This window comes from Fistularia commersonii, chromosome 16, assembly GCF_037954325.1.
Source record: "Fistularia commersonii isolate RoL2024-O1a breed Wild chromosome 16, RoL_Fcom_v1.0, whole genome shotgun sequence".
Taxonomy (NCBI): Eukaryota; Metazoa; Chordata; class Actinopteri; order Syngnathiformes; family Fistulariidae; genus Fistularia; species Fistularia commersonii.
Window position 1 is genome coordinate 7,664,220 of NC_141299.1, and position 25,299 is coordinate 7,689,518.

A 25,299-nucleotide genomic window follows, 5' to 3' on the forward strand; every position below is an offset into this window, starting at 1 on the left:
GATAGTATTCTATGTTACCTTAGAATTGTCAATGCACTGCCAGGTAATTACAACTTTTTCTACAAGTGAAAATGTAAAACCGCTCAAAACCAGAAAATCAAAAGGTAAATCAGTACTTTTACAGTCCAGAATCTCTCTTTTAGCGTCCATTTAGGCAATTTGTCACTAGAGTCACTTCCTACAGTTAAGTGTGTTTGCAAACTTCAATCTTGCTGCAATCACTACCAACAGGATAGTGGAGGTCCTTCTCAGACTGCAGCCAGCGGTGTGCCTCGATCATTAATGCCTCCACAAGACATTATTGGGGGCCCCTGATTCGTGTCCAGAAGCATTAGGAAGGAAACCTTTTCTCCCTTTTGGACCTGACATTCTATCCACCTCATCCCGCTGATGCCTGAACCATTACTGGGTAATGAGGGTGAAAAATGGAATCTCTCTGGTCTGTTTGGGACTGTTATTATTCTCCTTCGATTGGATTTCATTATTCAGTGCCAATAATGAGTTCTTCTCTTATGATCATTTTGCATTTTCATTTTGTGTTGATCTAGGTCCCGCTTTGTTATATCCTTTTCAATTGGACAAAGTTGAAGGTTTCTAAGTATTTTTATACAGTGTTTGTTTTTGAGGTCAGATGTACTTTGTTTTATACTCAAATTATGCCCTTTGGAACTTGTTTGGATGCTTAGAATAATTAAGAGGCTTCTTGTGCGAATTGGAATTTTACTGAAAATCATGTTAGTGTTTACTGTCCTGGATACGCAGCCTGGGGACACAAATGTGTGTCATACCAAAATTATAATGGAGACATTTCGCTGCATCAACTTAAGTAAGAAATCACGCTGTAAAGTGAGCCAGCTGAGAAAAAAAAAAAAAAACTAACCTCACATTTGGTAAAACTTTGAGGAATGAGACAAACCAACGTTATACTGCAGAGGCACTTTGCATACTTAAAACTATGCGGGAGATAAATTCCAGGACAGAGATGGAATCATTAACCACACAAGTGCACAACTTGAAGAAAAAGAATACACATCCACATTCAAGTTATTATGTCTTATTGTTTGAGAAACTGAACTGTAGCAAACAAAGCAATAACATTTTGCTGGTCACTTTATACAGAAGAAGCAACGATACTGAAGACGCAATACTTCACATACTGATATCCCACAACTAATGACATTAATATGTGTGATGGTGTGAATCATGTAAATCAGACTATATATTCTACTTTGGTAAAATTTAGTTTCATGGCACTAAAAATAGCTTTTTTCATTTTGGCTTTAGTTATCATATGGGATGAACATACAAGTTAAGGACACAAATGTTGGATTTTAAACAACACCAAGTTCTTACCATCCGTCCTTTCTCCCTTTTGCACATTTACCTCAGCTCCCTTTATCACAACTAGCCCATTCAGAACTACGGACCTACTACTTTTACTATTGAAATATATATATTTTACTTTCATGCCAAAACCCATACCACATAATGACCACATTGCACAGACCTCTGTGAATGCACTCCCCTTTTCCTTCTCTCATCAAAAACGTTTAAAGTTTTCTCTGTTGGGTTTTGGGAAAGGTATGTGGAAAGCAGCAGCAGTTACACGAACAAAGCTTCCTCTGCTAACTGAACTGGGATTAGTCTCCTCAACACTTCTGCAGAAAAAAAAAGTTTTAAATTGTATCCAAATGTGTCTTTGTGTCGATCAGAACAATAAATTGATCAATTTATATGTGAAGCGTTTAAAATGTTTACCGCCAAGGGCTGTTCATTTGAGTTATGTCTTTTTGTTCCTCTGAATGGTCAACCTAACCATTTCAACACAGCATTTCATATATAAATATATACATATATATTTATATTTATGTATATGCAGTTTCACAGTTTTTTTTTCTACTTTACACTTATTTGTCATTCTGAAACAATATTTTCTTTTTTCTTTGCTGTATCACATCACTTTTTTAAGCGTGAATAATGCAATGCAACTCAACAGTAACAAAGACAACAGCAGAACCAATCAATACCAGAAAACTATGGAAAGATAGAAGCAATGACATCTTCACCAGGGACCCACAACTCCCCTTGAGCAAGTCTTTGGATCTTTGTAAAATCACTTCCTAAAGTTTGCAGTACATTGGTTTCTTTGTCAGGGAGCTGATTATCTTGTATTGTAACTGTAGATATCTTGTACTACAGTTGTCACATCATATAATGTACTGTGCATACCTAGTGCCTAGAAAATACTATAATCTTCACAAACATGTACAACAATCTTTGTGTGTGGCTGTGTAAAATGCAAGATACCCAGGATTCAGACATCACTGTCAGTTATATGCCACTGCAATACATGTAAAAAGAAATAAATGTGTTTAAATACTGTACCATTGCAATGCTTCATGTTTCGGGACCGATGCTGGGTCAGCATGTTAAATAAGCACAAATCCCCGCCATGATCAGTCTTGCCTGGTTTGTATAGAAGCAGAATTTAATGCAATAAAAGCATGTGACGGTAAATCACATTGACTTCTGTCAGTCTGTTTTTTTTTTTTAATTACAATAAAAAGATTAAAACTTATACCTTTATCTTAAAACTTATCTTTTTCAAATGTACTTATTTACTTTAATGCAAATTTTCAGAAAATCTATGTGCATTCAAAACAGCAAAGGGGTTATTTCTACAGACTATTTATATCAGACTATAATATGAGGCTATAGACTCCTCATATTTCACATCGATGGAGGGTAAGAAACACAAGATTTGCCTTTTTTTTATGACAATGGCTATTTCAAACAATCCACTTGAAACAAGCATATTCGCTTTGAACACTATTACGCACAAGTTGATTTCCTGAATTGAATTATAGACATCAGTCTGAAATGTTGGGAAACAAAAAAAGGGAAATATTTTGCTTTTGTTGGTCCTACAGCTGTGTTCACAAAAAAAAAAAAAATAAAGACAAATGCACTGTGTATTAGCTAATAGGCTATTTAATCCCTTTGATTGACAATTCTATTTCCTCCAGAATTGAATGCCAAAAACTATTGTGATTTTAAAACCTTCATAATTGTAATTTCAAATCATGTTTAATTTCACAACTCTGTCATGGGCATTTTCGTTTGGCAGGCTCAGTACACCACTGCACCAGATGTAGTGTGTGTGTGTGTGTGTGTGTGTGTGTGTGTGTGAGAACCCGTCACTTACAGTCCATCAGAATAAAGGTCAGAACAAAGAAACTCACACTGACATACAGGCACAAACACACCTGTCAACACTTTACTGCTGTTTTTTTATCTTATTTTTTTCCTTCTCAATCTTACTTACTTGCCCTTGCTCTGGACCCATGTGGCCCCGGCAGCTCTCTCCACTCTGGTCCCCTGGGCCTGAGTTCTGCTGCTGAGTCCTGGGGTCTCACAACACCACAGGGCAGCAGATAGACTAGGAGAGCCTGGGAGTCTGGCACAGACATCAAAGTGCTCTCAGTGAAAGTGCGTGTCCTGGCTATCAGAGACTCTGCCGTGTCTGGCAGATTGCAGCCAACACTTGTGCGGTGTCCACTTTCTGATGGTGCTGTGGCTGGAATGAAGAGCTTGCTAAAAGCTTCGCATTGCTGCCTTAGCTAAATGTGATACACTTACTCATCTGTGTGGAGACATACTGTGCATTTGTGTATCATTTTCTCCATAAACATTACATTTTTTCATAGTATTTTCACTGTCACAGAACTGAATCCAAATAATAAATGAAACAAAAAAAAAAACCTCACATTCACACATGACAGCAGTTGCGAGCACCTAGAATGATATAGAGTTGGATAGGTGTTGGAGAGCTTTGCTGCAGGACACTGGAGTCTTATTGTATGATTGTTTCACACTTCTCACTCTACACATTTTCTCCAACTGATTTTTTTCATTTCCTTATAAGACTCCTGTCCTAACCAGAATAGTTGTAACAAGCTTTATCATGCCATTAATTAAATCACGGCCAAAAGATTCTCACATTCTGCATTCCTGGTTTGATTCCTGCGCTCCTCCAAGCAAGTCAAGACGCTGCTCATTAGCTGCCTTCTGCTCATGGTTCATCCATGTTGGGTAAAATGCAGTGGTCAAAGTCCGCTGATGTTTTGCTGTATGTACAACTGAAAGTTATCATCTGACTTAATGGGAGTTATAGACAGACTTACTGGATGGACTACAAACCCTCATACCCCTGGTCTCTATCACACTTTCTCCTTGTTCTCCTCTCTCTTTGTACCCAAACTGTTCAAGACAGTAGGTTGCCACCCTTGAGCTGGGATCTAAACAAAGTTTCTGACCAGTAAAAGGCAGTTTTTCTCTGCCACTGTCATCAAGTATTTCTTGCTCATGGGGAAATGATGGATTTCTGTACACCATTTAAAAGAGCCTTGTCCAGACCCGCCCCCCAATGTGAAGAGTCATTAGTTAACTGTTTTGATGTGATGCTATATAGATAAAATCTGACTTGACCACTAGTGTAACTATCTGGCTCAAGTAGCAGGTAGACACAAAGGCAACAGTGCAACAAAATAACAATCACCTGCTGTAATTTAAAAAACAAAACAAAACAAAACAAAACAAAACAAAACAAAACAAAACAAACAAGGTTATGAAAGAAAAGAAAAATGTGGGACCATGGTTATGCTACAGTTCTATCAAATTTCCTACGTCTAAACAAGTCACTTCAAGGTAGAGCTGAACAAGTCAATTGCTAGAAAAAATAAATTAAAAAAAAAAACAGACAGCAAAACAAAATCTCAGATTGATAGTATGGAAATAGTGGTTTTGCAGCGAAATGTAGCAGAAGTTAGTTCTGCAGCTTCACGTTATTGACAAAATAATGTTACTTTTGGCTCTCAGAAATAGCACATTTGGGAAGGGTAACACCAATCTTCATATAAAAACAACACCTACGAGTAAAGTCCTGTGGCGATAGCCATTTCTTTTAAATACTGTAGTTGCTGTACAGTTTTATATGCTGCTAATGATCTCCTGGTAGTCACTGACTAATATATTGATTCATACTATGGATTTCCTTTGCGAGGATTTCAGACTTACTCTTTTAAAAGGCACGATCTTCTGTCAAGCGGAAAAAAAATCATGAGTGCTTGAAGGGGAAGTGGCCCATTAAAAAACATAAGTCTGCATTCTATTTGCGCTTAAGACGCGCTGGATTGATGACATTGTGAAATGTAAACAATTTCTTTCCTTCCACACTCCTGGCTCCATCACTCTCCCATCAGCTTCCCCTCAAGTTAATCATGAAAAACATGCATGAATCTCTAGAGAGTTCTCATAATGGAAGCTCAGAGTATTTTCTCCTGAAAGTTGCTCCATTACCACCGGGCCGTCCTTAGCAGCTGCCTGATTTGACAGCAGACGTCCTTGGAGTCACCCCAATACAAGCCTGGACAGACCCATCAAACTGCAGGGGGACTTTAATTTGCTGTAAGGACATCTTCAGTATCCTGTATGCTCTCTAGGGCCAAAGTCGCCCCTACTTCACCCCAGCACAAACTAAAAAATTAAAAACACACACTCGGACTTAAAAACAGGAATGGCAAATGATCTTGCCTCATATAGAGCTTCAATCACTTTATAGTATGTGCAAACCAGACCATCATGAGCAACTGGAGCTGGTGGTCGTCATTGTGTTGTCTAGAGTCACTTAGGCACACTGACAGGAGGAGCTGGGGATCTTTCTATCGGACGGATAGGAAGCTCTACCATCAGAGCCACAGCCGCACCCAAGTGCAAACCCTGCCCATCCATCTGAGCACTGGTACATATTATTTTGATACCATATTTAGTGACGGCAGTATTTGAAAGTGAATTTTACTCTCACTGTGACTATTGATTCAATCGGACTCTTCTTGCGGTCCATCCAACAGAGAACTCAGATCTGGTAAAGAGCCATTTTCTCAGTCAGCTGTGAGTATGAAGCTGTGAAATGTGATATGATATGCAAGTATATGAGAACCTGAGGCTACTCCTCAAATGAGAGATACCTCTTGGCAGCCAGTGTTAGATGGGTGATGGCAAGTAAAGGTTAAACCTATCTGGGCATTTACTGATTTGAAATTAAAAACATTTAAAGTTAATGCAAAATATACATAAAAAATAATATATTATTCATAAAAGGCACAATCTGCATGTAAATGTACTAGAACATGTGAACAGAATGGGTGGCTTCAAACTGTATTGTAAATGCTTTAGTGAAGTGACTGTTGACTCTAGCTTAGTCAAGTCATGAAGTACCCATGTGATTTTCTTTAATCAATTTTGGCAAATGTGCCAAAATATTTACCTTCCAAACCTGAAAGATGCAGTAACTGCACACAAATAATTTCACCAATTTATAATAAAATACTGACATGATGCAAATTCTGGGAAAAATGGAACCTTGTGTTTTTTTTTGAGTACTTGCGAAGTCTAAAAATTATTGTTTTCAGAATAATGTTGGGATTTGATCAGACCCCTCTGGGGCTGTCAGGGGCACCCTATGGGAGAGTTGATAAAATGATAAATATCCGTCTTATGTCCATCAGTCATATTCAACCAATTAAATTAGGTCTTTAAAAATATCAAGATACAGTCAAGGAAACCAAAATGACCATCTGAAAACAAAAATACTGGTTATAGGTTTACAGATATTATGCAACTGTGATTTGTGATTTTGAAAGATATTATCTTTGAGGAAGAACGCATTTTCTAAAATATCATGCTATGTCACTTGACACAAAAACCCAAATACAGGTAAAATAATGATTGATGTATGGTGTAATCAGCATAACCACTCAAAATCATGTCAGTTTCACATCATGAAATATAAAAAGCCTCACTAAGTACACATGTCAATGAAAATATCAAAACCTATAGTGAGCAGTGCACCATTCAACCCTGTGTGAAGATTGTTTGCATTTTTTTAGTCTGTCACTCAGCAAGTCTGTTTGGCTAAGCCTATATTTGTCTTTGAACATCAACAACCCCCTTTGTCTAGATCTTCTGTAATGTCTCCACTGAAGATCAGATAGCACAATTGCTATTTTTAATTCTTGATGCAGCACTGGCCCAGAAAGAGAAGGAATCCGAGTCAAGCCTTTGTTGCATATCTATGAGGAGGAGTTAATCTCAAGTTTCACAATAGGATTAAACTAAACTAAATATTAGACATGGGCATCAAGAGTAACACCTATTTTTTGAGACATCAAATGAAAAGCACTGTCCATTAAAAAAAACAAAATATTTATTTCAGTGCAGTTTTTAAATGCTTAGTCATTCAGGGGGATACATGACACAATGATGTTTAAAAACACCATGACTCAATACTACATATGGATCCCCATGGAAATAAAATGCTTCACTTGCTCTCAAATGTCCTTTAACAAGGTTCTTGGGTGAATCTTTTTAAAGCTGGAATGATCAAGCATTGTATCAGAGAGGATCCCACCTCTGGAAATTGATGTGATCATACAATCAATGATTAGAGGGTGTAGAAGCAGGGCAGGTCAGCGTCACAGCAGGAGAAAGCACACCTGACTGCATGCCTGCCCACACACACACACACACACACACACACACACACACACACACACACACACACACACACACACACACACCATCACCACCAATCAGTAGAATCACACTTAACTGGTAGAATGCTTTTACTTTCCAATTGAGCAGCAAAAGTGTTGCTAGCTGATGTTGATTCCAACAGTCATTAGCATACACACACCTCCAAAAATATTGTCCTGTTCGTTACAAGAGGTACTTTCTCCCGATTTCCCCATCTTTGTCTTGTATGAGTGCTCCTCTCCCAAACATGTGGCCTGTGATCAGGTGGCTTCACAATCTGTGGATTCTGCAACTCCAGGCAGCCTGTGGACCAGGAAGCTGATCAATAAGCTCAGGTCTGAGAGAAACAGTCGGATGAGGCGTGGCCCGCAGCTTCCCTGCTGCTCTCTGTCAAGTCCACTCATCTTCCTCCAGTGGCTCGTTTACACCAGCATTTCAACTGAAGAAATAAGTGGAGTCTTTCACCTGCTGGAGATCGAAATCCCCTGGAGATGTAAGAAGCAAAGGGTCAGAGCAGATTTAAACCTCTAAAGAGTAGGTGCATGTACTTCCACTTTAACAGTCCCCTTGAAATAATCATCTCATTCTTACATCATAAAAATAATTTCATCCATGAATAAGAGTCAATTTTCTGAAGCACTGCAGATTTAAACTCAAATTGGAGTAAGGGCTATTTTCATCTGTGGGTTTTAAGTACTATTTATGGATTTAAAAGTATAACCAGGTACAGGATGTTGTGCTAAAAATAGATTATAGTTTCTAAACTTGTCAAATGAGAAGCAGGGCAGTGACTGGCTTCTCAAAATTTTCTGTAAAAGACTAAGCTGACTGATGGAAAGGGCTATGGAAGTGTCTTGAAACATCAACATTACATATAAATAGGCTTAATTATAAATGGGTTTGTTTTTTATGAGGAAAGAGGGAAAAAGAACCGTAAGACAGAAGACATAAGGACAGCCAGTCCAAAATGTGTAGTTCTCATGGATTACATTTGTTTTAGTTTCTACTATCATTTATATCATTATAATTATATTTAAAACAATCTTTCATACCAAAAATCTGACTATCCAAAGTATTTTTGAAAAAAGGCTAGGAAATTGGCCTTCCCAGAAGGGTTGAAGCTGTTATAGCTTCAAAGGGTGGACTGACGTCATATTGAACCCAATGGATAAGGGTTGGGATGTCACTTAATTTCATATGCGCGTCAAGGCAGGTGAGCAAATATTTTTGGACATATAGTATATAACTTCGTTCACCCCTTGTGAATTTGAATACAATTCCACAAAAAAGGACAGGCTGTGTCACGCTGCGCTACAGCTGCTCTTGAAATACTGGAAATGAAAGTTATTCGATGTTCTCTCCAGCCACTTCCCCTGTGCTGCTACGGTCATAGACGAAACTAATTCAGCTGATCCCCCCCAGGATTACACCCGGTAGAGCTCGACCCTTAATAAGTTCAATATCCTTCACAATGAAGATTATAATGGATTTTGGTTCAGATTCTGTGAGTCAGGTATCGAGCAATGAATACAGTGGAAATTCAAACACACACACACACGCGCACACACGCACACGCACGCACGCACACACACTGCACACACACACACACACATACACACACGCCTATCTCAAGGAGCATACCTGACTTGCCACATAAGCTGATTATTGAGGGGAGGGACACAATTAACAGTAATCAATTTATACAACCCATCTGTTTGTGCCAAGCAGATACAGAGTGTACAGATGGAGCAAAGAGTTATGTAACAACAAAGCTTCCATCCACCGACAGAGATTCTGCCTGTGTGCTGTCATTCTGCAAAACAAAATACGACAAAACAAAAAAAACAAAAAAACACTAGCCTCTATTATGAAAACTAGAGAATACAGATCAAGTGGGCAGATAATAATTCAACAGACATGGCTAAAAATGAATCTTTACCCCAAACTCAAGAGGGTTTTCTCTTTGAATCAATGACCAATTGTCTTTTCCTCGCCTAAAAATGTATGACGAGTTGACCAACTGGACAAAACAATAAATGGGGAAACATTGCGTAATTACTGCATCCAAATTGCCCAAGTGATACATGAGGACATCTCAGAAGTACTCCAAGTACAGAATAAAGTTTGAGGAAAATATTGGGGCTAACCCCTAACAAGGCTTTAGGACATTCAAGTCTTCTTCAGTCCAATTAGCAGGAAAGAAACAAAACCCTGTGAGCTTAGTTGCCTCAAACAGTTCATCACAATCAGTGAGATCAGATGTTAGGACACCAAACTCACCTGTATGGGGCACCTTGGCCAGGAGCAGCATCAGCCTCCTGTACTCCTGGTACTTCTTGTTCCTGGCATCGACCCTGCCAAACGATGAAAATAAATTTATGGCTTGAGTGACTCCAGTAATATGGTTTGGGAAAAAAGCTACCTCATCTTTCCATTTGATCCAAAATCCTAGGCTAAGCTATTTAAATGCCTGCAGGGAGACCAAGGGCCAGTCCACAAAGTCCTAAAATTTATAATCAGCACTAAATCAAAAATTAGTGCTTCTAACTGTGAACATTAATATTACATTTTCCTTATTTTACTATATTACAACAGATAAGGCGCCTCTGCCATGTAAAATAGGATCAAGAAGGAGACTTCCATCAGTACACAATTTATGGAGAATTTACCCAAATATCACCCATGACTTGTATAAAATCTGCCAAAAATTACCAGAAAACTACCAAAAATCAGCAAGCAATATCCTTGAAAAAAAGAAGAAATACATGTACCCTTTCCTTTACTCTTCACATTTTTAGACTACAAGCAATTTGTAGACTAATACAGCCATTGAAGTGGAAGCATTTGCATGGAACAAACAGTTAAAAACTGCCCCAGACTCATCTACCCTTTCATAAAATAGTTGGGTTACCCTGCACAGGGTCCATTTTATAACAACTGCCATATTGTTTGGCTGAGAACCACTGAGATTCAGACTTTAAATACATCTGGATTTTCATAGCATTCCTGAAGGTCACTGTGTTCATTTTGAAAGGGCTGTCAAAGGAATGCCCTCTTGGGAAAAAAAAGAAAGTTATACTGTATGAGAAGCCGAGTACACGACAATCAGCAACTTTTACAGTTGCTTACAAGCAATGTCAAATACAGTATAAGGGGCAGCATGTATCTGAGTAGACAGCAAAATCCAATGATTAAAAATATTTTTAATAAAACCAAGTGGTAATAAGGACTATCATTGCACTTTAGTTTTGATTTACCCCAGTGTCCACGAGTGAATTAAGAGAAATCGTCCCTGTTTTCTCCTTCCTAACTTGCAGGTGCAGTTGCAAAATGAGAAGGAGGCAAAGAGGGCAAGTGCTGCTACAAGTCAAAAGCTGTAGCAAAGGTGTCCAATTATTCCCAAGAAAAACAGAGATGGATGATGAGTGAGACCCTGCCTGAGGCCAGATAGGAGCATGTCGGAAGAGAGAAAAAAAAAATTAAAAAAAAAAAAAAAATTATATCTATATCTATCTATATCACTGACACAGGGGCATGGAAAAACTGGCCAAAAATAATCCCCAACATTCTAAAACCTCGTATTCCAGTGTTATGGTACAATGTGTGTTGAGGTGGGAGTCACATGTCCTGTGTGTGGTATCATAAAAGAATAAAAAAGATTATACAGATGGTTTAACTCACGGCAGCCGGTTGCAGTATTTCTGTAGAAGGAAGTTGGACAATTCTTGAAGGATTGGCTGGCTGTGTAGGGCCACAAATTGTTCCCGACAGACCTGGCATGATGAGAGAACAAGCCTTGAGAAATCGAATTGCTCTTTAACCAGACAAAAGGCAGAAGAGAAGGGAAATCTGGCGAAAGGGGCAACAAGAGAAAGATCAGATATCTGCCTTTGCTTAAAATCAGACACATTTGGCCTTTACCAGATCTTAAACCCCACTCACTTAGCTGTTGGAATGGGCAATATATTGACATAAAGTACATTATATTTGGTAATGTCTCAAGGCCATTGTGTGTCTTGTTTTTTTATATCTGAAATTATGAAACATGGTTTATACCCAGCTGATCACAACAGTAAAAATTTCATGAGAATAAATGTAATCAAGAACTTAGCAATTAGTTGCCTTTGCCTTTTCCAACAGGTGATGTTTCATAACCAAGCAGATAATCATGTTAAACACTGAAAACATGTTAAACATGTCGATTTTTTCCAATGCCCCAGTCTTCTGTCGACCCCCCCCACTGAAATATAAATACATGATAGAATATCAGGATTAGATATGAGAGAATAGATAGTCACAGCTCTATTCAAATGTATTGCCCTTTTCAGTTGCAACTTCTGTCCTAAAATGACCTCTTCTCATCTTTTAATCTTTTGTTGATACTAAATGAAACCGAGAGGCTAACAGAATATGAACATCCAAAGGGTCACTCGCCTGTTACCTCAATCAGGTGTTTCTGTCAAAGAATCAGTGATGCATTGATCAAATACATATCACTTTTTCTGAGAAACATGCCTGGAAGTTTTATCAACTTCACTTTTTTCACCCTCCCCAATTTTTGTTTTTAAATAGAATGACTGAAAGTCACTCTTGATCTCAGAAGTTCTCAGATTGCTTTATTTATTGCATGAATGCTCATCTTCTGTCACTTTGGAACATTCTACACCAGCAACCTGTCCATAGAGCCCAGCCTCTCATCCTGTGAATAGCGGGAGATGCTCCATTCCCTTATCACCCTGAAAAGGGCTGACAGTTCAGAAAAATGAATGGATCAAACAAAAGATCAGTTACTATTAAAAGAGGCCAACTTCATATGCTTGGGTGTTGACTAATGTATTAATGTCGTTCCTCGGGTACTATGTTCAATTACCTGTGTAATGAGGAGGATGCACACTCACACATCAGGAGTCGGACAGTAAGCAAGAGGATAATGATAATGATAATGAAATGGAACTGCACCATTAGTTGTGACTCCTATGAGGTTGAGCGAAAACATAAACTCTGACTATGCTCTGACTCCACAGTTACAGAAAATTGGGGCTTTCTGGCAGTTTCAGCCATTTTATTCAACAATGGATCTCAGTTTGGGTCTGTTGACATGATAATACCACCAGACAGTGGCAGACAGTTATTTTTTCACCACACCAGGCCTAATGGTGTTATCTGGAGTAAGACTGCTGGAGAAAGATGGCCATTTCTAAAGCAGTCAGATGGCTTGTACTTGCATCGCAAAGCAGATTTTCCCGCCTTGAAAGACGCATTCACCAGAGATGAGAAATTGTTTTCATTACTAGTGCTAGCAGGAGAAAAACAGAAACAAGCTAATTTCTCAGTACTTGCAAACATGTTTGATAACTGTTTCCAAAGACGTGTGAACGTGAAAAAAAAGCATATCGGCAAGAACAAATGACATGATAGATCTTTTGGATCAATCAAAACTGCAAAAAAGCATTAAATCCCTATTGATAAATGATCAGACGGGATTGACAGGATTGTGAGATTTGCAGAAGAATTTTGAGAGAGAAATAAGGCAGCTGTACGGAATCAGAATACCTTGTTCATAGTATCCACGGTGAGGGCATGGGTCCAGAAACAGTCATGAACTGAGACAAATGTCAGGCCATAACTGGGAGGAAAGAGGAAAGCTCATGTATAGTGATTAAAAGCAAAAGCAAAATTAAAAGAAAAAGAAAGAAAAAAATGAGACATTAACAAGACAAATGGATAGGTTTATATGACAAATATCTTTGACCAGATTCGCTGAAACCATTGCTACACCATCTGTGAAGCTATTATAATCATATATTAATATCCCCACCTGTAACATAAGTTCACATGACAAGGCGTATCCACTGAAACCCATTTGAAGTGACAACTAATTTGAGATTTCAAGGCAGTTTTTAAGATGAGCTAAAACATGTTTATAAAAAGGGATTTTGATCCAGAACTCCTACACATTAGAAATTGGCACATCAAGCAAAATTGGGTTTTATTCTGTCTCACAGAGCCAGACATGGATCCTCATTTCCTCGTTCATTCAGTCCCTATCAAAGCTTACATCGAAGCATATCAATTAGTAACAGTTTACCGCTAGAATATTAAATTGAACTATCCTTTTATTATTCAGACAGTCTAAAGTAAAGCCTTCAAGAATATCAGTCATGACTATGAACAGCAGTGTCTTTCTATCCATTCGAATGTTAAAAGTGTCAGCCACTTACAAGAGAATTTTTACAAGTCCTTCTTTGCAGTGGAACTCCTTTTCTAAATAGTTAACTGACTTCATGGTTGGAGTTAACTCCTCTATTTCTTATTTAATTACGTACACTTACATGCTTTCCCCAAGACTTTTCTCAATTTTGAGATATTTATCTTTCAGAAAGAAAATGAACAGCTGTTAGAAGGCTGAAATATGATTTCAGTTTCCAGTCATACCTATAGCAGTGGAGAGCAGTCAGCATCATGTGCGTGGAGTCCAGGGAGTGAATGAAGTTTGGTGGGAAGGCATTCTTCTGTTTAACTGTGTCTGGCCTCCTATCAGGGAAAAGAGGGAAGTACATAAATAAAACAGATTTCTTTCCACTATCCTTTCATGATTTGTGATATGATAGGATACCTCGGCCACACCTATTTTCCACGTCTTAAGTACCATCATCATGATCTATTCAAGGAGATAGTTTGACATTTCACAAATACTTTCTTTCTTTAACATCTCTTCATTTCAAAAAACATTCAGATGATGTAAATGCCCGATAGATGGTTGGAAAACAATGCAGCGCATATGATAAAATTTATGTGGCTCAGTTTGAAGAGTGAGCGTCCCTGAAATTGAAAGGCTGGCAGTTTGATTGCTGGCTCCTCCTGTCTGCATGCGAAGTGTGCTTGGACACAGAACCTCAAGTTGCTCCTAATGGTCTGGTTAGCGCCTTGCATGGCAGTTCTGGAGCCAACGATGTGTAATTATGTGTGTGTGAATGGATGAACGCAATCGAGTGTGAAGGGCTTTGAAACCACAAGTTGTGAAAGTGCTATGTAAGGTGAGACTATTATTCTGTTGCTATTGGAGCACTTTGACACAGTGTTTGAATTACACAAAGGAGACATACTTCAAGATGCTTATAGCAGGATATTATTACTTTCCAACAGAATCTGGAATTCTGTATTAAATCTGTGTCAATTAAAATTATTATACTTATATTTACTATAAAGATATGGTATATATACCTGCCTTAAAAGTGTACAAGTGACTTGACTGAGAAAATATGCAATGACTGTGCTGGATAACCATTTCTCCCACCTCCCTGTTAATTTTGTTGTACCTGGCTGGATGGCAGACGTTTCATATTAAGAAACTGCTTTGATATGGAGTCTGTTGACACTGCCTTGAAGATACCTTCATTAATTCAAGATATTTAATCAACTATAGCTAATGAAAACAACAACCTTTAACATTGACTGTGGTAAGTCACTGTTTGGATTTGTTTATATATTTAATTCAGTCAAATTAAATTTTATATGAAGATCAATGCTTTGGTGGGGGTGCAGATATGACATTTATATGATTATTAAGTACCAAACCTTCAACTGCGCTTCAACTGCACTTTGTAAATATATTTAAGAGTTATCATAAATATTCAGATGTTGTATTTTGAGTTATCCCTCATCATCTCCTGAGTGTAAATTGCTGATCAGATTCACATTACTTCCAACCATTCTTGAACCAATTTATTGCCCAATGTCAAGTCTGTAGAGTCTGGTAAGAACTGAAGGAGTTCCATATGCAATTCGTTCTTCCATAGCATATTCAACACCAAATTTTCTTGTTGAACTGATTGTTTTGCTATGGGATGTCAATACTCTGTTTTATTTTCACACTAAACTATACACAAGTACTGATTATAACAAAAACAAACACATAACTTTTACTAAATGCACAGTGGTAAAAGCAACATCAAGCTTCTTCCGCTTTTGAAATTTACCCATATCCCCGACAGAGTCTACCCTTCATATACCCTGAGCTGCCAAAGGCATGAATGCTTATCTAAGGGAAATGAAGGCAGAGGGAAGAGGACAGAAGCCACAGCTATAACACGGTTATACAGGCACACTGTCATGATTCCTTTCTGTCAGCCTTTTCTTTATCATGCTTCATATTTTATTTTTGGAAGGGAAGTATTAGACTTTCATTTGACATGTTTTGGGACTTGTAAACACCAAATAACGTTCTGAAAAATATTTGCCAAACACGGCTGTCTGCAGTGGGAGCAGGCAATCTGTCTTTTTTTCCTTCTTCTCGTATGTCAATATACATATTAATTCTGGCCAAGACTTTTCAGGTTGTCTATGGGTCAGAGTAAAATTCTTGTTGGCTGTTAATTGGAACAAAAGGTAGCAGAACATCATTATCATCAGTGATCATGCTAATTGTGTCTCTGAATGTCAGTGTGTGAAGCCCTGCTGGGACCTCTGACAGGGAGTTTCAGGCCAAACGCTTCCCCTATCTCCTCCAACGTCCTCTGCAACCTTCCTTTGGCTCAGGTTTCAGTTTATACAATGCTCTCTGCCGTGTACAGTTAATGTCATACTGGGGGTTGAGGGGTCTTCGCTGTCTCTGCCTCTGATACTTTGACTCCATCTTCTCACAACTAGTTTTTAATGCTGTCTCACATTCAACCTCTTGTCGTCTTTCACTCACATCTATAATTCTTTTTTCTAAGACAGCAACACTCATGAAAAAATTAAGATGATACATACCATTGAAGGATACGATATATCTCAGACATTTTGGTGCTCAAATTATTTATCATTTATATTGCAACTTTATTGGCCAGGCAATGTATAACTTCTTTGGACCATTATCTTTCCTGTTCAAACTCTTACAACTCAGTGCAAAGCTACCATTTTCAAATGAGTTTCCAAATTCATAACCAGCTTTTCTGGCTTTCTGACCAAGTTTCCAAGTTTGAAGTTGGCAACAAAGCAAAGTTTCAGTGGAGACACTGCTTCTGTGGAGTTGACGTTAAAAGAAATGTAAGCTAATTGCTTCATGACAGCTGTGCTTTCTAGTCTCATTCATGCCTGGAAGCCAAAAGAATGTGTTCAAGTGGTGTCAAATTACATTAAAACCAGAAAAGCAAACACAGAACACATTGATTAGCAAAAAAATGTGGTGCAATCAAATTTTCTCTCCTCAATTACTGCCTGTTGACATGGTTTCAAGTCAGTTACAGCATGCAAATTTTAGCGAAAAGCATCAATGAACATTTTGTGAGAATAATGAGGTAACGTGCGCTGCAGTGTAGAACACCAATGAGTGCAGAGAGGGTGACAAAGATTTCATACAGTAATAATAGGTGGCAGAGACTTACTCTTTGGTGTCATGGCTGATCTGGAGGTTGATGTGTTGCATGGTACTCTTCAGCTGGACAGACACAACAAAGAGAGCTGTGTAACTGATCTTATTCTAAGAACACTTTGAACACTTTTATATAGATAGTTACATGAGGCCAAGACAAAACTCTTAGCTAAAGCCTGTCTACTTTCACCGCCCATTCAAGATGTTTTATTCTGAGGCCCCAGTGCCCTTTGACCAGTATGTACTAATAGGGTTATCCTTGAGTCTGAATGGATTTAAAGAAATCCATTGAGAACTTTCCTAAGATTTTAGAGAGCTCCTTGAGAAAAACTCACCAAAAATGTTTAACTGACTTCATTCGTATTCAAACAAGTTGGGTTTTGATGTTTCAGGTTTTCAACAGGCCAAAACAAAGACAGACAAGTAATTAACAACCAAGAGAGCTATAAAGTTCTCAATCCCTCCACCTTTACATTGTTACTTGCAAATCTTGAAAACTACAAAACGATAAGTTTGGCACACAGCAGTTTTATTCATTCTTTCTTGTCTCTCAGGGTTGAAGTTTGAGCGCATAGATGTTCTTTGAAATCAAGGCCTTTCTGAAATCTGTTCCTTAAACCTCTCACTCTTTTTTGTGTTTTCAATGACCTGAAAAACTGGAAACAAGTCGTAAAAGAGAAACAGGTTTTCACTTCTATACTTATATAATATTAGGAGGGAATGAAAAGGTAAAGGCTTAACTCTTTTTTGTGTTTTCAATGACCTGAAAAACTGGAAACAAGTCGTAAAAGAGAAACAGGTTTTCACTTCTATAATTATATAATATTAGGAAGGAATGAAAAGGTAAAGGCTTATTTGAGGGTATCAAGACTCCTAGATGCAACGTCAACATCAGGTGGCACTTTCTGTAATTTATCTGATGAAATATTGACGACTGGACGTCAGGAACTGACGAACAGGAAACAATAACTATGGACTTTAAGACATCAAAGTGACAAGTGTTAATGTGAATTAATGTAGGAGCAAAGGATTTCCGTCTTCATGTTCCTCATTTTGGAGGTCACGGTTGAAATAATAACAAAAACCCTAACTACGAGAAATAAATTAACTGATAGAGACCCAGAGTGCATCATCATGCATCATGGACCTGTGAGGAATTAGTTCAGCATATCCTTCTTTACACACGGTCTCTGCTTCCAAACGGACAACAGGTTTGATGACACGTTTTCTGGTTCATCATTCTTGAATGCTTTAGCCACCCTGTGTAGAACAATGTTGGTTTGAGAAAGAATGCATTCATCCATTAAATATATATTAATTCCTGTGCACACTGAAAGGAGGAAATGGGCCAAGAAGCATAACTGGAGGTGTCAAAATATTTTGAAATCTGATCTCTCCTGATACTAAAAAGCACTGGAAACTGAAAAACTGAAAATAATTGAGACTAATGATTTTCCTTTTTGTTATATCAGAATTATAGCATGTGTTTTATAACAAAATCCATGTGAGACAGCACTGTTTCGATTTTTCTCGGTTGAATAGATTTTTGCTGTAAATATCTTAACTTATTTTAAGCTGAGGCTATGTGTACTACATGCAAAAGAATTCTTTCTTGTTTATTAAGGAAACTGCTGACTTAATCACAAAACTCTAGCATCATTTAAAAAAAGAAAATAAAGAAAAAACACACTATAATGGCATTGGATAAATACCTGCTTTTGATCTGCTGCTTTTCTTATCCAATTATTTTTCTTCTTTCTGGGACCAAAACAACTGCCTTTTTGCATTACAGAAAGGACCAAGCACTCTAATCTCCTGAACCTTGAAGGTCTGTCCAGTTTGCTGTGCCAAGCCATCTGCGGCAGTGCAGTTCTCCCCTGACCCTTGGAACAATGCCACGGTGGGGCCGACAGCTAATATCACAAAGGGGTTATCAGTGGCAGCAAGTAGCCACCTCATTGATGGTGTGAGTTCATTGCACTGGAGTGTTTACCTTCAATTCGGCCTTCATACTGTATCCGAGAGAAGATACATTTTTCTTGACTTTTTGGATGGTTGGACTGTGGGCCAAGAATCATTGAATTAGGTGTTCCTTCTACATGACCTTTCACGGGTCAATGGTCCACTTAAATACAATTTATTCATGTTTATTATTATTGCTAGAAATATACTTCTCTTCTTCAACTTGTACAAAAAACTCAAGAAAACAGTTTCATTTTTTGTTTACTTTTAGCTTGATTATGAGGAATGGTGTCATTAATGGGCTGAATTCACAGACTATTGGTTTACTTTTGGTTGGTGGGAGTCTCTGTGGTTAGAACTGTGGCATTCATTATGGGCATTTGTCTTTATTTCTTATACCTTTAATAGCACTTTGCCTCTGCAGCAGCACAGGTAGAAGTGCTGTTGACATCAGACTGGGTCTCATTGATCAATTTTAAGATTCAAAGATTCAAGATTCAAGGTGTTGACTGTCATATGTATAATTTAATGACAGCGTCACTCAAGGTTACCAATGAATTGATGGGTGAGCAGAATGGAAAACCCAATTTGTTTCTTTCAATGCTGTGAACTCATTGCCCTTGGAGGTCCTGTTGGAATGTGTCCCAAAATTTTTGACCATACAAACATCCTTTGCATCTAAACCAGTGCTTCTCACTTATTTTCGGTAACACCCCCCCGAGGAAGAAGAAAACATTTTGCGCCTTCCCACTGTACTCTGCAATTCTTACTACTATCATATGTCTATATAACTGTAATATGAACACCTCTGCCCAACATTGTATCCTTATTAACATTAAAGAAAATAAAAAGAGTTAAATATATATCAATCGCTGCAATCCAGCAGCAATCGCTGGCTGATATATATTTGGTTGAAGTTTCTTTCACAACGCGGGATGATGGTTGGAAATATTTGGCACGTTCTCTTTAAAAAAAGCTTAAGCGGCTTATCTGCATAATAGGGATGTAACGTCTTTAAGTAATGCCTTAATTTATTTGGCTTCATGCAGTCCGCTGCCAACATTTTTAGAAACTGTAAACACATCCATCTTTCCTCATCCACCACTGTAGTCACAGTGAGGCCGAGCGCTACATATGCTTCGTCATATTTCCTCATCTTAGCTTTCAGGTGACTTTCGTTTGTCTCATTATCTCTGTTCATCATCACCTTTCTTATCATCCCTGTTAAATATTTTTATAGGGTGTCTTGAGGGTTTGTTCACTGCACTTCGTTTATCCTGCTTTGTGTTGTTTGTGTGTGTGTGTGCTCGGTGCAAAAAAAAAACCTACACCATAGAGCTAATACTACAGCATAAGCATGCTCCCCAGGGTCACACGCGCCCCTCCTGCAGGGGAGGGGGGGGGGGGGGGGGGGGAGTACTATTTGAGGAGCAATGATCTCAACGTAACATGATCAGTTACAAAGAAGAAGAACCACATAAAGGTGATGGTGACATAAATGGAGGTTACCTTTGGTGTAATAGACTGCCCCACTGGAAATTAGGTCATGACTGAACCTTCCAATACATTCATTATAATGCAAGAATGGGTGATCTGTGTACAAGACCTGACTTAAACCCTGCAGCTACATAATGGATGTTGTCTGAATAGAATGCTGGAGTCTAAATCATCTGAGAAAGTAGACAAATCCAATGGTCATTGCAAACCATATGTAGGGCAAAATGCCAGGAGGGGAGTCTCCCAATATTCTTCAATATTTCTACTATGATGCATGTCTTTAGTACTGAGGGTCACCTAGTCATTTACCTTCCCTCTCATGCTGAAGATAGATTAATATATGTGTAATCACACGCACACACACGCACACACAAACATACCACATACAAGTGCACATATAGACGAACATGCGTGCAAACATGCAAGGCACCCCTGAGCCATATTCCCACTGACCTTTTCTGTACATTCTTTTGACAAAACTCTACTTTCTATTTCTGAAGGGTGTCCTTGAAACTCAAACTGCATTATTTATTTCATCCTAAAATGCCACAAAATTAAGCAAGATCAACGGGACATTATGTTCCCCTTCTATTCCAATACAGAAGGAGGCAGGGAGGGTATTCCATCAACATTTCGAGATTCATAGCTCTTCAGGATTAAAATGAAAACCAGACTCATTCAACTTTGCTGCAATCCTACTTTCCGTTTACACAGAGCAAACCAGACAAAATAGTTCATCCTTTGAGTAAGGCAGCAACATGGGCTGAAAGTGGGCTAGATAAAGTATGGGGGATTTTTATTAGAAAAATACATATTTAATTCTTTGAACATATTGCTTTTAAATTAGACCATTTAGCAGTATACTTTTTTTAGTTAACTGAAATAAAGAAATGTCAAGAAATTGTAGCTGAACGAGGAAAAAGGAGGTCTCCCAATTCCGGCTTTTAACCTGGCTTCCTAATGAATTTAAATATAAAGGTGAAAAAATGCTATCTCACCGGCTCAGGGGAGTGAAAGCTGCAACCAAAAGCCTGAGGGGGATAGCAACCATGGAATCATATTTGATGTGTGGAATTTACACTTATTATGAATTAAAACCTTGAAAAAGGTCTGTTTACATACTGCTGATCAGTATCCAAAATGGAAACCTAAATCTTTGACAATAAAGAATGACAAGTCTTCTAGGGTCTAAATTTACTTTGCTATAGTTTAGGGTTTTTTTGTAGGAAAAAAAAAGTGAATGTTTCCTGTAACTGTCCCTGGCAATCACAATTTACCATAAAATACCACAAATAACCTTTCCAAATCTCTCAAAATAGAGGACATCAGATCACAGACCAGTTGTCACACTATAAACTCATAAATCCATTCAATCCAGCTGATGACTCCCTTGCGTCGCCATTAGCTCAATGTGAGATTTCACTGTAACCTTGCCTGGGAAGGGGAATGAAAAATAAACAAGGAATCTGAGCCAGAGTGACCTCTGATCCGATTAGTATCTCCAAATCCTGTTAGTCAGCTTCACTGATGTATGTTCATCCTCCATTCAGCTACTCCATCCTAGTCTAATTTCCTCACCTCCCATGGAAAATACTCAATTACGCAAGTTGACATTTGTACTAAACCCTGTGCACACACACTGCAAAGAGTATTACACAAACATAAAAAGGAACAGATATGCACTTACAAACAGACATGACTGTAAAATGCTATTTTTCCAATGCTTATTCATTTTCTTACTAGGCATCATGCCTCAATGTGCAATTCTATCTGGTGTCTAATTACTAATGATCCCCAGAAATACTGCGGCCTTGGATTTAAGAGGTAGAGAGGAGACTCTGAGATTGAATTTAATCTATCCATGTCTGGAAAAGGTGACCTTTCTGCAACTTAGTTTCATTTTTGTCACCAATGATGCAACTGGATTAGAGAATTATTGCAGGTGGGGTGAACAAAATCATCTGTAAAACCTAAGCTAATCCATAAAGTCAACGCTTCATTCCTGCATTTATTGATATTGGGGAACTTGAAATAAAGGGATGTTAATCAGCCTCCTTGTCCCTGTTGGACATACAAAAACACAGATCAAATCAAATCAAGGGAATGCACCCTACTATACTGACAACAAAGGATGCAGCCTCTGGGAAAAAGTATCTGCCAGCCTTATTCTCTGACACATACTTATGAGGTGTCCTTCTCCTATAAACAAACCATTTGATTGTTGTCATAAGAGCAGCCACAGCGTCCACCAGCCTTTGGCTGACTGTGCCATCTGCTTTATGTAAAACCTTGAGAATTTCAAGGAATTGGATGAATTTTATATTATCAAACACAAAAAAAACAACATTGCAATCTTTACCCAAAAAAAATCCCAAATTAATTTTATTTGTGTAACTTTCTCCCACTCTCTAGTAAATTAACTGAATAATTTTCAAAGTCATGGAAAAAAAATAATAAGGAATATTTCGGAATCCACACAAATGAGAAAAAAGGAGGAAATCACGAATAAAACAAAACGGAAATTACATGAACTTTACTGAAAAGTTACATTAAAACTGGCAAAAATTAGGAAAATATATTAAAATGAGCTGAAAAGAATCAGGAAATTTAGAGTGAAACCATATTTAATCCTCCATCATCTATTAGAATATTTAATCAAAGGTAACATCTCATACATTACTGTTAATGGGAATATGAGGTCTGAGGACTGTATATATTGAATATTAGACAATTGGATTAATTGTTTAGCCTGACGTTCTTCTATTACATCATGATGGTATAGATGTAAGTTACATGAAGAATACCTGGTACTTGTAAATACACTCACAGGACTGTTATTCACAGAGGTGCCAGCACACAGACATTTATCTCTCAGAGGCACCACTATTAGGATCTCCATAGTGACAACTATCCAACAACTCTGGTTATGTTGTTAAGCTACATTACAGTGATGGCACTCAGGGCAATCACAATACACTATCAGTGAGGCACTCCTACACTAAACCTATCAAATCTGGAAAGTCTAACTCAGACATGCCATCCATGTGGTACCCAGCGCTTGAAGTTACAAGACAGCATGTGGTAAGAGGACGCGATTATAACCCTTGAATCAAGATGATAAAACAGAAAAAGGTCGGTAACAGGAAGTTGAAATTGTGGAAAAAAATGCAGAATTTGGAAGTGAACTATTATGAAAATATATCAGAGGGTTTCTTGGTGGACAATCCAAACTCCCAATAATCCATGATTATCATTATGCCAACACTTTTTGCATACATCCGACAGCTAGAATATCGATCCATCAATTATCCATGCCCACATATCCCTTTACAAAGTTAATGGGGGCCTTGAGATTATCCTGAGTCATAACCACTTGAAGCAGAATATATTGTACGCTTTACCCTTGGTATCATGGTAACACAGGGTTTTTATGAAAGATGCAGTCGAAACATCTTTGAAAAACCTCAAAGCAAGAAAGTGCATCAAGTCAAGAACAAGACAGGTTCAAATATATATCAAACAGGAAAGATCAAACCCCATGCTAATTAATTTTTGGACTGTAGATGTCAGAAGTTTAATTAAATCAGGCAAATTTTATATGATTATTGCCAAGGAACAATGAGCGAGGCAACATTTATGGTCTGGCTGTGTTAAGACAACAGCCTGCTCATGTTTGATAAAAACACTGCATTCTATAAAGCATTTGGGCATATTAGTAGTTGTTACCATCAGTGCTTACAATGTATGCTTTGTTGTTCATACTTAGAAGACAGTTGGACATCCATGATTTCAACCTACTAAATATTTTGCAGCCAGCTGGCCTCCCACATACATTATCAGCTTCGTCTACTACCGGTTCCGTGAAAGCGAAAATTACATAGTGAAAGCAATGAACTGATTGTCTGGCTAAACAGAATGATTGAATGTAGGAGATTAAGGAGGAACTATATGCTATAAAGCAAGTTGACATGTTGACATCATAAAGTGATATGATCATTACTGGTTTAAGGAAGGCTTGAATTACACTTTTTAATAGCCCACTGAATACATCTGAACACACATTTTCACACATTCATTCTTATAGCAAAGACATATATATAGGGACTTGATGTCTTGGTAATTGAACAGTCAGTTGGGCTAGTCAGACACAATTGATTGGCAGCAGGACAAGAATACATGACATCATTAAATGTTATACCATATCAAATTACATGGTTTAAAAGAGTTTAACAAAAATCTGCAAACAGATAGAACTCAATCTGAGCTCTCTTATTAACAAGTATGGAATCCACTTATAATAGTAGATGTACATTCAAGTATGTTCATAAAAATTGCATCTTTGGGGACAAATAAAGTTTTTTTAATTGAAGTGAATTGTTTGGAATCATACACACTTATATGAGCACATAACTCAGAAAGCAGTTAAATGTGCAAAGGAAAAGATAAATAATAATTATCTTTCAATACAAATGTTATTGAAGTATAGATCTTAAAATAACTGTGGACTAAAAGTATTTTGCTTAGCTCCATTTTAAAATCTGGCCTTCATTTTGATTTGAACTACACATATGTAGAGTTTTGTGAATAACTTTTGTACAGCTGTGAGAATATTGCAGTGAAGGTTTGACATAAACTTGCGACTCAAATTTCAGTGGCTGTCTTACAGGAAAAAAAATGGCATTCCAAAAATCTAAATGGAAAATATGTGTGTAATGCAACAATTAAAAAATGAAAACAAGCTCAACATTGGAAAAATACGGTGCACACCTGAGAGACAAAACTAACGACACAAATTGCGATAAGTGTCATATTTCTAAAAATGATACTGTATAAATGAGTGAAGCTTTGTAAAAGCTTTGCAGTGTAACAAGTGATGACAAGACGAATCACAG

At 37.8% G+C, this 25,299-nt stretch overlaps 1 protein-coding gene across 1 annotated transcript in view; it reads right to left on the reverse strand.

The window, feature by feature from the left end:
• Nucleotides 1-7,242: 7,242 nt before the first annotated feature.
• The window catches only part of polrmt (polymerase (RNA) mitochondrial (DNA directed)), a 46,308-nt gene continuing 28,251 nt past the window's right edge, over nucleotides 7,243-25,299 (reverse strand). Inside the window, exons 16-21 of the mRNA XM_086162295.1 lie at nucleotides 16,962-17,014; nucleotides 14,029-14,127; nucleotides 13,147-13,219; nucleotides 11,275-11,366; nucleotides 9,874-9,947; nucleotides 7,243-8,078 (exon numbers count right to left, since the gene is read on the reverse strand). Of these exons, the coding sequence (XP_086018421.1) occupies nucleotides 8,029-8,078; nucleotides 9,874-9,947; nucleotides 11,275-11,366; nucleotides 13,147-13,219; nucleotides 14,029-14,127; nucleotides 16,962-17,014 (441 nt within the window). The 3' untranslated portion in view covers nucleotides 7,243-8,028. The remainder of the gene's footprint in view (nucleotides 8,079-9,873; nucleotides 9,948-11,274; nucleotides 11,367-13,146; nucleotides 13,220-14,028; nucleotides 14,128-16,961; nucleotides 17,015-25,299) is intronic.